Consider the following 12,049-nt stretch of genomic DNA (forward strand, 5'->3'; position numbering starts at 1 on the left):
TTTGGTGAATTGCTCATATTTCGCCCAAAGAAACCTTTCAGTAAACCCTTTTCAAAAATCATGTTTTTACGTTCCAGCGATTTTTAACTTTTCATAAATTTACGAATATCTGAAAACGCGGTTTCAGGTTACCTGAGTTCAGGCTCCGCATGTCGCACAGTCAAAAATTAACTGCGAAAACCAAGCTCCGCTCAAGGCTTAAAATAAAATCAGTCAAACTTCACACGTTGTAAGGAAAGCTATTCTTATTCAATTCTGGCGAGTATATTTTTTCGGGCACATCGATTTTGGGATCACTTAAGCCCTTGAAAGAACATCCTTACAGACTACGCAAAATGGCGTTGAAAACAGGTGATATTTCGCGCGAAAACAATGTAGCTGTTACCTGACACTTTGGATTTTTAACAATATATTCGTCAAACAATGCTATTTCCATTCACTATGCAATTTTTGATGCTCTGAATCGCATTGCTTCCTTTCGAAAATGTCAGAAGTGTTCGTGACCTGAGCGAGCAAAATTATGCAAAGTATGTAAACAAATAACTAGGTAATTTAACCATATTGAGTTGTTAAATATCCAAATTAAATTCGGTCTCCGTTGTAGTGACTTAAAGCTTGTAAAATGTAGAGAGACAAGTCAAAAATTTTGCAAGATGTTTGATAAGGTTCTCCAAAACATTTTTGGGCTGAAAAATCTGCAAGTGAAGGACACATTACATTACATTACATTACTTGTCCTAGCCGAACAAGGGGAACGTAAAGGAACCACTCGACTCAAGCAGCATTTATATCTCTGTGGATTAAAGGGGACATTACCACACATAGACTGTGTCGGACAAACGGAATCCAGGGGTACCAACTGTTGAAAGCAACACTTGTATTGTTGTGGATTGAAGGGGACATTACCACACTAGGACTGTGTCGGACAAGCAGAATGCAGGGGTACCAACTGTTGAAAGCAGCACTTGTATTGTTGTGGATTGAAGAGAACTTGGCCACACTTGGCCTTTACAGGAAATGGAAAACAAGTCTGTCCCCTTGGTATTACTTTACCATTGCAACATCGATGGGAGAAAGTCATGTAGTTCGTTCGTCCACAACGCCTTCGTCTACATCTCTGTCGTCTGGGAATCACTTGCCTAAAGCAACATCTTTCATATCTACGGTTAAATAAAGTGTGACCGCATTTTCCCATGCGTCGACTACACTGGCCCTTGAGCACAATGACCCCACGGCAGCAGGTTTTTATTGAAGGCTTGTCGATTAATTTTCACGCACAACATGAAGGACTATTGCGCATGCTATATGGGCAGGCAATCGTGGTAACGTAAGGTCTCGGGCGAAATCTTTGTCTCTTCTCTATATTATAGCCTTTACTTTGATCTACGGATTAAAATGAGAACACTAAATTAGTTCGACTGCTAAGATCCAGTTGTTTCATTTGCAAATAGGCACTTTATTTTTAGTACAAGCAAAGTGGTTTTTTTTCTTGTTTTGTTTTGCTTCATAGCAAAGTTAATATGTTAGAAACTGCGAAAACATGTCAGGGTCGAAAGATTTAACAACTACAGTGACCAGTAGACATTCAGTGATACATGTCTTTTGAGAGAATATCGTAAGATCACACGCACACCTAGACTGCTTAACCCGTTTCATTCCCCGAAAGATCAAAACATAAATTCTCAGCACTGTCTCTCATGCATTTCTCTTCATTTTTGAGTTGGGAATTTGGTGCTAAATCAAACCATATCGTTAAATTAACATTTTATTACTGATTCAATGTAATTGACATTACATTAAATCAGTAATAAGTGATGCATACCTTGAGGATTCTTTGAATTTGGGGTTTTTCGCTTTCTGAATTATAAGGTTTGTATGTTGTTAACTTATCAAAAAAAAACAATCTCATGAAGAGAAAGTGATGGGCACCTCAGTTACTCCTTTTCATTTTATGTTATAGTTCAGAGACCCTCCCTGTTGTGCTTTGAAAAAGTTGGGAGTGATTCGATCCACATCGACATCTTGATTGACCGAGTTTTATCGCCGTAATTCTCGGTTCTACAATACCCAGGGGTTTCATTATGTTTTCAGTAGGAGGGAAAACTGTTTTCACAGGCAGGCAAAACTTTTTTAACTGAACTTCTTTCCAAGATAAACTTCCCTCCAGATCGTCAAACCAGGTGGGCAAAACTGTCCTCACAACCGGTCAATTTTCCCGGTACTCGGCCCTTAATGAAACCCCTAAATACCTTTCAATAATTACCAGAAAAGCGCGATCTTATCTGTTATTCCTCTTGCCTCTGGCCGGATACTGTCCGTTAGTATAAAATAGAACAATACAATCTCTATAAACAGTTTCCCAGTGATATAAAACGTCTTCGATGCAATTTTAAAGACATTAAGATGGCCAACGTCTCTTCGTTTTTGATATCCTTGCGTAATGCGTGCGTTTTCGAGACGGAGAGCTGGTTGTGGTATAAAACCCACAATCATGACATAAGAGTTATAAGACGATCGACAATTCAAGAAGACGGCCTATTGACGGATCTGTTTGTCATCAGATTCATTTCTCATCCGCACGAGTGCACATTTTTTTCTATTTGGGGAACTGAGAGCGGTTTTATACCGCCCTTCGTAAAAGTCATTTTTTGATAACATCTTCAACTGCAGAGGAAAAATGATAAATTTATTTTTCTCTTCGTGTCAGTTTTACATTGTTAAGTTACTATCAGCACATTTGACAAAGCACGTCTTACTGGTTTAAGCTTCACCTTACTTCTAAACATTCTTGCAGGAAAATTACCTCTAGTAATGTAGTTGGCAAACAGAATACAGAGAAATTACTTTGCCGTAGCAACACTTTTGGATCCGTGGATTGTAGCTGATAAGGCCGCATTTGGCTGGGCAGGTAAAACTCTTTACAACCACTCTGTTATAGCAGCACTTGTGGGTCCATGGATTGTAGCCTACCAATCCACATCTGGCTGGGCAAGTGAAACGTTTGGAGACTATTCTACCATAACAGCACTTGTGGGTCCATGGATTGTAGTTTGCCACCCCACATCTGGCCGGACAACGAAAAGTTTTGGACACCACCTTACCATAACAGCATTTCTGGGTCCATGGATTGTAGCTAATACGGCCACACTTGGCTGGGCAGGTGAAACTCTTTACAACCACTCTGTTGTAGCAGCACTTGTGGGTCCATGGATTGTAGCTTACCAATCCACATCTGGCTGGGCAAGTAAAACGTTTGGAGACTATTCTACCATAACAGCACTTTTGGGTCCACGGATTGTAGTTTAGAAAGCCGCATTTAGCTGGGCAGATGAAACTCTTTAGAACCACTCTGTTGTAGCAGCATTTGTGGGTCCAGGGATTGTAGCTCGCCACCCCACATCTGGCCGGACAACTAAAACTTTTGGAAACCACCTTACCATAGCAGCATTTCTGGGTCCATGGGTTGTAGCTGATACGGCCACATTTGGCTGGGCAGGTGAAACTTTTTACAACTACTCTGATGTAGCAGCACCTGTGGGTCCATGGATTGTAGTTTGCCACCCCACATCTGGCCGGACAACTAAAACTTTTAGACACCACCTTACCATAACAGCATTTCTGGGTCCATGGATTGTAGCTAATACCGCCACATTTGGCTGGGCAGGTGAAACTCTTTACAACCACTCTGTTATAGCAGCACTTGTGGGTCCATGGATTGTAGCTTACCAATCCACATCTGGCTGGGCAAGTAAAACGTTTGGAGACTATTCTACCATAACAGCACTTTTGGGTCCACGGATTGTAGTTTAGAAGGCCGCATTTAGCTGGGCAGATGAAACTCTTCAGAACCACTCTGTTGTAGCAGCACTTGTGGGTCCAGGGATTGTAGCTCGCCACCCCACCTCTGGCCGGACAACTAAAACTTTTGGACACCACCTTACCATAACAGCATTTCTGGGTCCATGGATTGTAGCTAATACGGCCACATTTGGCTGGGCAGGTGAAACTCTTTACAACCACTCTGTTATAGCAGCACTTGTGGGTCCATGGATTGTAGCTTACCAATCCACATCTGGCTGGGCAAGTAAAACGTTTGGAGACTATTCTACCATAACAGCACTTTTGGGTCCACGGATTGTAGTTTAGAAGGCCGCATTTAGCTGGGCAGATGAAACTCTTTAGAACCACTCTGTTGTAGCAGCACTTGTGGGTCCAGGGATTGTAGCTCGCCACCCCACATCTGGCCGGACAACTATAACTTTTGGACACCACCTTACCATAGCAGCATTTCTGGGTCCATGGGTTGTAGCTGATACGGCTACATTTGGCTGGGCAGGTGAAACTCTTTACAACCACTCTGTTATAGCAGCACCTGTGGGTCCATGGATTGTAGCTTACCAATCCACATCTGGCTGGGCAAGTGAAACGTTTGGAGACTATTCTACCGTAACAACACTTTTGGGTCCACGGATTATAACTAACAAGACCACATTTCGCTGGACAGGTGAAACGTTTGGACACCACTTTACCATAACAACATTTGTGGGTCCACGGGTTATAGCTTAGCAGTCCACACCGCCCTGGGGAAGGGTAACACTTAAGAACCACTTTGCCATAGCAGCACTTATAGGTCAGTGGATTATAGGTAGAAAGGCCACATCTAGCTCCGCAGATGGAGTTCTTTGTAACCAGTTTGCCATAACAACACTTATGGGTAAGTATGTAATTGTACGGGATGTTGCATGAAACGTCATCGTCCCGGACGGTTTGTAATTTATTGACAGCCAGGTCATCTTGGCGAGAGTCTATGAAGAAATATTTGTATAAAGTTAGGCATGACGTCTGAGAAAAAAAATTGGTGTGATCAAGTCTGGCAAGGTTTGTACGTGGTTTCTCTGAATAGAGTTTTCAGAAATATTCCTTACATACTTTTGAAAAATTAAACTTGAGTGCAATCTAAATGGATCTTGCTTCTTGGAGCATAATACATTTTCGTTTTTCAAGATCAGTGTAAGGAAGCAAGATTTTGTCCTTTCTCATAAGAATTGTATAACTCCATTGTTGACCTTAATTGCTTGATAAAGAGAGTACTTTAATTGGGTTACCCTTCCACCAATTGCTTATCTAGGAATTGCTTTGGTTTCCAAGGTATGATTACAGTTTTTCAAAATGACAGGGATTTATATTATGACCAGAGAAGATTGTGCATTGTTATGTGTGTTTGTTGTTATTAGCCATGATATATATCTATGTGGCTTGTAATGTATTGCGTTACATAGGGTCACATAGCGTTACCACTGTAAATAACGTCCAGTCATGCCGCAGATCTACTATCCTAAGTAAAAGTAAAATAACTGATCACGAGTATTGTAAAGTAAATATATCATCTTGATAACTGAATAAAGTATAGTTGAATTACAGGAATAAGAGTGATCACTTGACCTATGAATACTCTACATGGCTGTTTCGTTTTTCGGAGAGGTTTCTTTAAAATAATTGCATTCCTTGTCCCCTAGTTGCCATTTGCATAAATTTTTTTTTTTTTTGCTAAAATGTACTTTTTTAGGTCATTGTAATGCTTAGGTTTCTTTAAAATTAAACTCGGTTACTATTTTTCTACGCACCGTAGTCGCTATCCTCAACGTTTACAGGGGTTTCTAGCGCGAAAGAATTGTTATCTAATGGTGAATCATCTTGTTGATCTCCTTCTTTATAGCCGTCTGGTGAAAAAGAAACGATAATTACAAAGTGGCTATACGATTGATAATGCCCTGAAGAAGACCAAAAAAACAAAAAAAATAAAAATTGAAAGATGAGAAAAGCACTACCTAACGAAATTTCAAACTACGTATGATGCACGATCATCGCAGTAGAGAGCGCTATTTATGCAATAGCGAAAATCAGACCTGAAAAAAATCAGGCCTGTACGGGATTGGAACCACTGACCTCTGCGTTACTAGCGCGGCGCTCTACCAATTGAGCTAACAAGCCAACTGGGAGCAAGCCGTTAAGTTGATTCGTAATAAACCCGTGATGATAAATCAGATACGATGAATATATGAATATATGAAAAATTTCAAACTCTCTAAAAACAGCTGTAAAGGAAAGGAAGACAAGCTTCATCTTAGAAAAGGCAAATATTATTGAAAAAAGAAAAGGCTCGTTCATTTTGCTGCATGGAAGGATGGTGATGGCAAATTCAAACCCGTTCTACCTTATAGATATTGTTTAGGAGAGACTAAAGTGATTTCACCATATTGTGCTGTTAAAGAAGGACACACTGTATTTTTTATGTCGAGAACTCTTTTACTAACCCAAGTTGCTTTCTTGGGCAGTGTCGAAAGTTTCTTCGGAGAAAGAATCGTTTCCTTCTGAAAAGTCTTGCTGTTCTTCTTCTTCACCATTTTCTACAATTGAAAAGGAAAAATTGGCCGGATAATCCTAATAACCTTAGTAGAAACTTATCGGTAAGTTGAACGAAGAACCCGGCGACGGACTGACCCATTCATTATTGTATGTGTTGCCGCCCATTGATAGATTGATTGCTCAATCCAACCACTAGGACGTTAATTTACTGACTACAACATTGCTATCTCTGTATCGAACCTATATAGGTAATTTTTCGGGAAACTTGACTATTTACCTGTGTAGTTTTGCTCAGCAGTGTCCTCCTGTTCTTGACCGTCCGTTTCTTCGTCGTTCACTGTTTAAGAAAATGTTAAGCCATGACATTTCGGAAACTTCGCCTATTTGTCGAGTGACTGTTTGGATCTTTTTAAGTGGATTTATGACTATTAGAGAAACCAGACGGGAAATCACCTGTACAATGCAGACTCGCTTTTTTTTTCCTTTTTTTTTTTCCTTTTTTTTTTTTTTTTTACAGCGGGTAGTTGTCTCGTCTCCATTTGAGCTAGTGCTGATTGACTGACTAACTGTATGTTTGCTTGAAACCGCCAAAAGATGTTAAAAAAAGATGAAGCGGTGACAGTAAGATAGACCTCCGTTAAATTTCCACTCACTAAGTTCTATCTGTTGAACAAATGCGTAAGCGGCGCTGACTCAAACATGGAATCGAAAACACTTCAACTTCAGTCATTCCCTTCAGTTGTGACGGAGGTTATCTCTACGGAATAATCGTTATTTGACAGGGACTCGGCTCGTTGATCTTCTGTTTTTGCTTCTTGATTAAGGTTTGAAACTATCCTATTACAGCTGATTGATATATTGATTCACTGCTTACCGCATTCCTACCCTTTTAATGATCACATTAACTTTTGCAAAAAAATTGACAACGTACTCAAGTCGTTCTGCTCAGGAGTGTCGTAATTGTCATCCTCGGTGGCAGTCTCTTCCACTGGAGAATCCTCTTGATATACGCTTTCTGCTTCTTCCTCTTTTGCTGCAGAAGAGAATGTCGAGCTGTGTCTCTTAGAAACGAGTGAGTACGTGCATGACCTATGTTTTATTGAAAATATAAACTGTATAATTTTTTCCATGCACTGAGTTCAAAAAAGGGATTTGTCTTTTGCTGGTTATGGTAGCGCATCGAGGTGGGGAGACGGATTTCTTTTTAAGGAGGCCTAAGTAGTAGCGTACCAAAGTCATTCTCGTCCATACTGTCGGAATTTACATCGTCAGAGTTATCATTTTCTTCTGGGGAATCTTCTTGTTGCTCTTCGTCCAATTCATGGTTATTTTCTACTGAGAGAAAAAAATTGTGCATTTATATTAAGCCACCAGTGCATATTAGAAAAACAAGTATTATTTTCTGACTGAAAGCTGAATTTTTAACGGTCTTTCGACTGATTATGTCTATTATGCTACTGACCGACTTGATGACCTACCCACTATGTAACAGGATAAATGGATTATTGTTAACGAAGAAATGTAAACTTCGTTTTCAACAATATATTAACACCTCTTTTATTTTCAAAGAGTACATTTAGTATGGAATGTTTATTTAATGCGGGGTGTGGTCCGAGCTTAATACAATAATACTGCTGCAACTGTCTTTCAATAGAATGGGTTTTGCTTTGGCAGTTTAGGCATGAATGTTATGTATTGAATGACTAATAATTGACACAAAGAGGAAAACCAGTGACCACCGAAGATATTCTAATTATCATAAAATCGAATTCGTTTAAGTATTTTCTAATGAGATTTTACAATGACAAAACAGCCCAGATTCCTAAAAGAAAACCTTGAAAGCAAAATTACTTACCTGAGTTATTCCCTTCAGTTGTGTCGGAAGTCTTCTCAACGGAATAATCGTTATCTAACAAAGAATCGGCTTCTTGATCTTCTGTTGCTGCTTCTTGATTGATTTGTTCTGCAAATATTAAGGTTTGAAACCATCGTATTACAACTGCGATTGATACATTGATTCATTGCCTACAGCTTTCCTACTCTTCTAATGATCACATTAACTCTTGCAGAAAAGTTACTACGTACGTAAGTCGTTTTGCTCGAGAGTGTTGTAAGTGTCATCATCAATGGCAGTGTTTTCTACTGGAGAATCCTCTGGAGATAAGCCTTCTGCCTCATCCTCATTTTCTGTAGAATGGAATGTTGAACCACATCCCTTAGAAACGAGTGAGTAAGTGCATGATCTGTGTTTTATTGTAAATAAAAACTCTATATCTTTTCCATGCATTGAGTTCAACATAAGGGTTTTTCTTTTACTGGTTATGGTAGTGCATCGAGGTGGGGACACGGATTTGTTTTAAGGAGGTCTAAGCAGTAGCGTACCAAAGTCATTCTCGTCCATACTCTCGGAATTTACATTGTCAGAGGTATCATTTTCTTCTAGGGAATCGTCTGGTTACTCCTCGTCCAATTCATGGTTATTTTCTACTAAAAGGAAAAAAAATGTGCATTTATATTGCGCCACCAGCGCATGTTAGAAAAGGAAGTATTATTGTCTGACTGAAAGCTGAATTTTTAACTGTCTTTCGATATATTATGACTGTAATGCTGTTGACTGACTTGATGATCTACCCACTTTGTCACAGTATAAATAGATTATCGTTAACGAAGAAATGTAAAATTCCTTTTCAACAATATGTTAGCAGTATCTCTTTTATTTTCAAAGGATCACATTTAGTATGGAATGCTTATTTAATGCTGGGTTTGGTTCGAGCTTAATACACTAATACTGTTGCAATTGTCTTTCAATGGAATGAGTTTTGCTTTGGCAATTTAGGCATGAATGTTATGTTTTGAATGACTGATATTTACACAAAGAGGAAACCAGTGACCACCGAAGACAGTCCTATCATGATAAAATCGAACTCATTTAGACGTTTTCAAATAAGATTTTACAATGAGAAACAGCCCAAATTCCTTAAAGCGAACCATGAAATCAAAATTACATACCTAAGTCATTCCCTTCAGTTGTGTCGGAAGTCTTCTCTACGGAATAACCGTCATCTAACAGAGAATCGACTTTTTGATCTTCTCTTGCTACTTCTTGATTGATTTGTTCTGCAAATTTTAAAGTTTGAAACCATCGTATCACAACTGATTGATAAATTGATTCACTACTAACAGCTTTCGTCAGTACTCTTCTAATGATCACATTAACTCTGGCACAAAAGTTAACTACGTACCCAAGTCGTTCAGCTCAGGAGTGTCGTAAGTGTCATCTTCAGTGGCAGTGTCTTCCACTGAAGAATCCTCTTGATGTACGCCTTCTGCTTCTTCCTCATTTGCTGCGGAAGAGAATGTTGAACCACGATCCTTAGAAACGAGTGAGTAAGTGCATGATCTGTAGATATTTTTCCGAGCATTGAGTTCAAAATAAGGGTTTTCCTTTTGCTGGTTATGGTAATGCATCGCGGTGGGGACACGAACTTAACTTTAAGTCGAATTTGCCACGCATTTATTTTGAGTTGGTCTTAGTAGGAGGGTACCAAAGTCGTTCTCGTCCATACTTTAGGAATTTACATCCTTAGAGGTGTAATAAAATGAATTTTTCCTACCTGAGTTCTCTATTTGATCAGCAGTGTCTTCTAAAGCTTTGTCAAAATCTTGGGTATCATTTCCTTTCTCTTTAGGAGAAACACTGTTATCTTCTAAGAGGTCGGCTTCGATGATAGTGAAAACCACTAAAAAGACTGCAATCCAACGTAGATGGCGAGTCATCATTTCTTGCTCCACTTACGCTCTGTGGAGTATGCACCTTACCTCACGACTACCACTGCTTTTATACCTTTGTAGCGTAGGAACATCACGATTTGTCTAGGGCAACGGTTTATTACCTACTTGATGTTTACGTAAATTCATTCATCCAACTCAAACTATTATAAATCAGCAGGAAAATATTTAAAGGATAGGAACATTTTAGTACTTGTATTTGTACATTTAAGTACTTGTACTCCTACGTAATCCAATTTTCACATGAGGCCTCAGTCACGCTGCATCAAGGAAAAAGCTCAACTTAGGAAACACGTAAGAGTACAAGAGTTTCCTAAGTTTAGCTTTTTCCTTGATGCAGCGAGACTGAGGCCTCATGTGAAAATACGGAGGGAAAAGGTTGATGACAAGCTTAATATCCAGTGGCTTTACTATGAGTTCCAGTGTAGTTCTTGGATATGGTATCGTGTCTGAACGTTCCTTACAGTAAAAGGTTGTCCCTTTCTTGCACGTCAAAACCGGCTTGCTCGTAAATTTTAATGTCCACTTTTTTCCTTGTGAAAACAAAAAGTACAAAAACTGCTTCGTTTATATTTAAGGACTCATCATTCTTTTTTTTGAAGGCACCTAACAGTACTGACTATGTAGCAATCGCTGGCGAAATTGTTTGCTGAAATAGGCTAATTGTGTCATCCGCAGCAAGCTCCAACGGTGCAACTGACAGACATAATAAGTTACCCATTTTTGACCCTCTACGACTACTGTCTTTTTTAATTCCTCAGTGCACCATTTCGGCCTTTTTCAGAAAAAAATATCGGAAGAGAAATTGAAAAGTTTTAATGTAGAAACAGCCAATGAAGTTTTGTTGATCTTGTTTGTCCGTTTTCTTGCGGACTCTATGTGTGTCTCTTTCTAAAAATGGTAAGAGAAAGCTATGCCGATATTAAAAAATCACCGTGTTTAATAGGGAAACTTGTGTAAGTGGAATTATTAAAAACTGGATCATTGGATAGTGCAATTCAAGACTTTTTATTGGCTTAACCATTATGGTATATCAGCCAATATACCATAATCTACAAATATGGTAAGCGTACGCGTCAGCTTAAAATCAAAAGGGAGCTAAAAAAATCCAGTTTCTTCTTACAAAATGATAATTTCTTGGGGGCGTTTTTAATAAAACAATTATTCCACTCGCGCTTGTTGGATATGAGATGATTATAGCCAACTCGGCGCTACGCGCCTCGTTGGCTATCTATCATCTCATATCCAGCGCGCGCTCCTGGAATAATTGTTAAATAGCGTGTGCTGGCCACAATGGAATTGATACGTGACTTCACTCGGGAAAGAGGCCGTAGTGTTAACTGTTAACACTACAGTCTCTTTCGTATCGAATACGAATTTTGAATTTCAAATTCTTCAAGTCGAGTCTTTCTGTCGTTGTTGGCCTTGATGAGGTGATCAAGGAGGAGACATTGCGGAAATCAAAGCACATTACTGTAATACTCAATATTCCAAATTCTAATCAGTCTTACTTTGAAAGGTTTCAACTCTATTACATTGAACAAGTGGAAAGGTCGGTTAAGGGGAGAACAAATTGAAGGAAATATTTTTGCTTTAGTCGAACGTAATTTTTAAGGAATAGTTTTGAGACAGTTGGATAGCAACAGGAAACTTTTTCAACTTGAAATTGCGGTAACTTATAAAACGTTTTGTGGGTTTTAATTGCTGCGGAACAGGTCTTTGATCTCCCATGATGAGTTCGAAATACAGATCCACAAAGCGTGTCTGATGTAACCTCTGTCATTTCCAATCAACTTGCGGTAAAGCTTCCTTCCTTCTTAATGTTTCGTTGCTTGAACAAGATATAGCAAAAGTAAATTGCAGTCATAAGGAATCTTATCAATTTGATCCCGCA

At 39.1% G+C, this 12,049-nt stretch overlaps 1 protein-coding gene across 13 annotated transcripts in view; it reads right to left on the reverse strand.

Moving 5' to 3' along the window:
* Positions 1-2,665: 2,665 nt before the first annotated feature.
* LOC111337749 (uncharacterized) overlaps positions 2,666-12,049 on the reverse strand; it is a 50,263-nt gene continuing 40,879 nt past the window's right edge. For 7 of the 13 annotated variants that reach the window (XM_088742695.1, XM_088742692.1, XM_088742697.1 and 4 more), the window contains 4 exons: positions 6,644-6,703; positions 6,315-6,407; positions 5,625-5,720; positions 2,666-4,805 (listed from right to left, as the gene is read on the reverse strand). In XM_088742695.1, the coding sequence (XP_088598821.1) occupies positions 2,806-4,805; positions 5,625-5,720; positions 6,315-6,407; positions 6,644-6,703 (2,249 nt within the window). In that variant the 3' untranslated portion in view covers positions 2,666-2,805. Of the gene's footprint in view, positions 4,806-5,624; positions 5,721-6,314; positions 6,408-6,643; positions 6,704-7,297; positions 7,400-7,596; positions 7,702-8,221; positions 8,330-8,451; positions 8,554-8,748; positions 8,854-9,375; positions 9,472-12,049 lie in introns of those variants that run through there. The other 6 variants (XM_088742700.1, XM_088742698.1, XM_088742703.1 and 3 more) reach the window with 6 other exon arrangements.

This window comes from Stylophora pistillata, chromosome 13 (genome assembly GCF_964205215.1).
Source record: "Stylophora pistillata chromosome 13, jaStyPist1.2, whole genome shotgun sequence".
NCBI classification, from domain to species: domain Eukaryota; kingdom Metazoa; phylum Cnidaria; class Anthozoa; order Scleractinia; family Pocilloporidae; genus Stylophora; species Stylophora pistillata.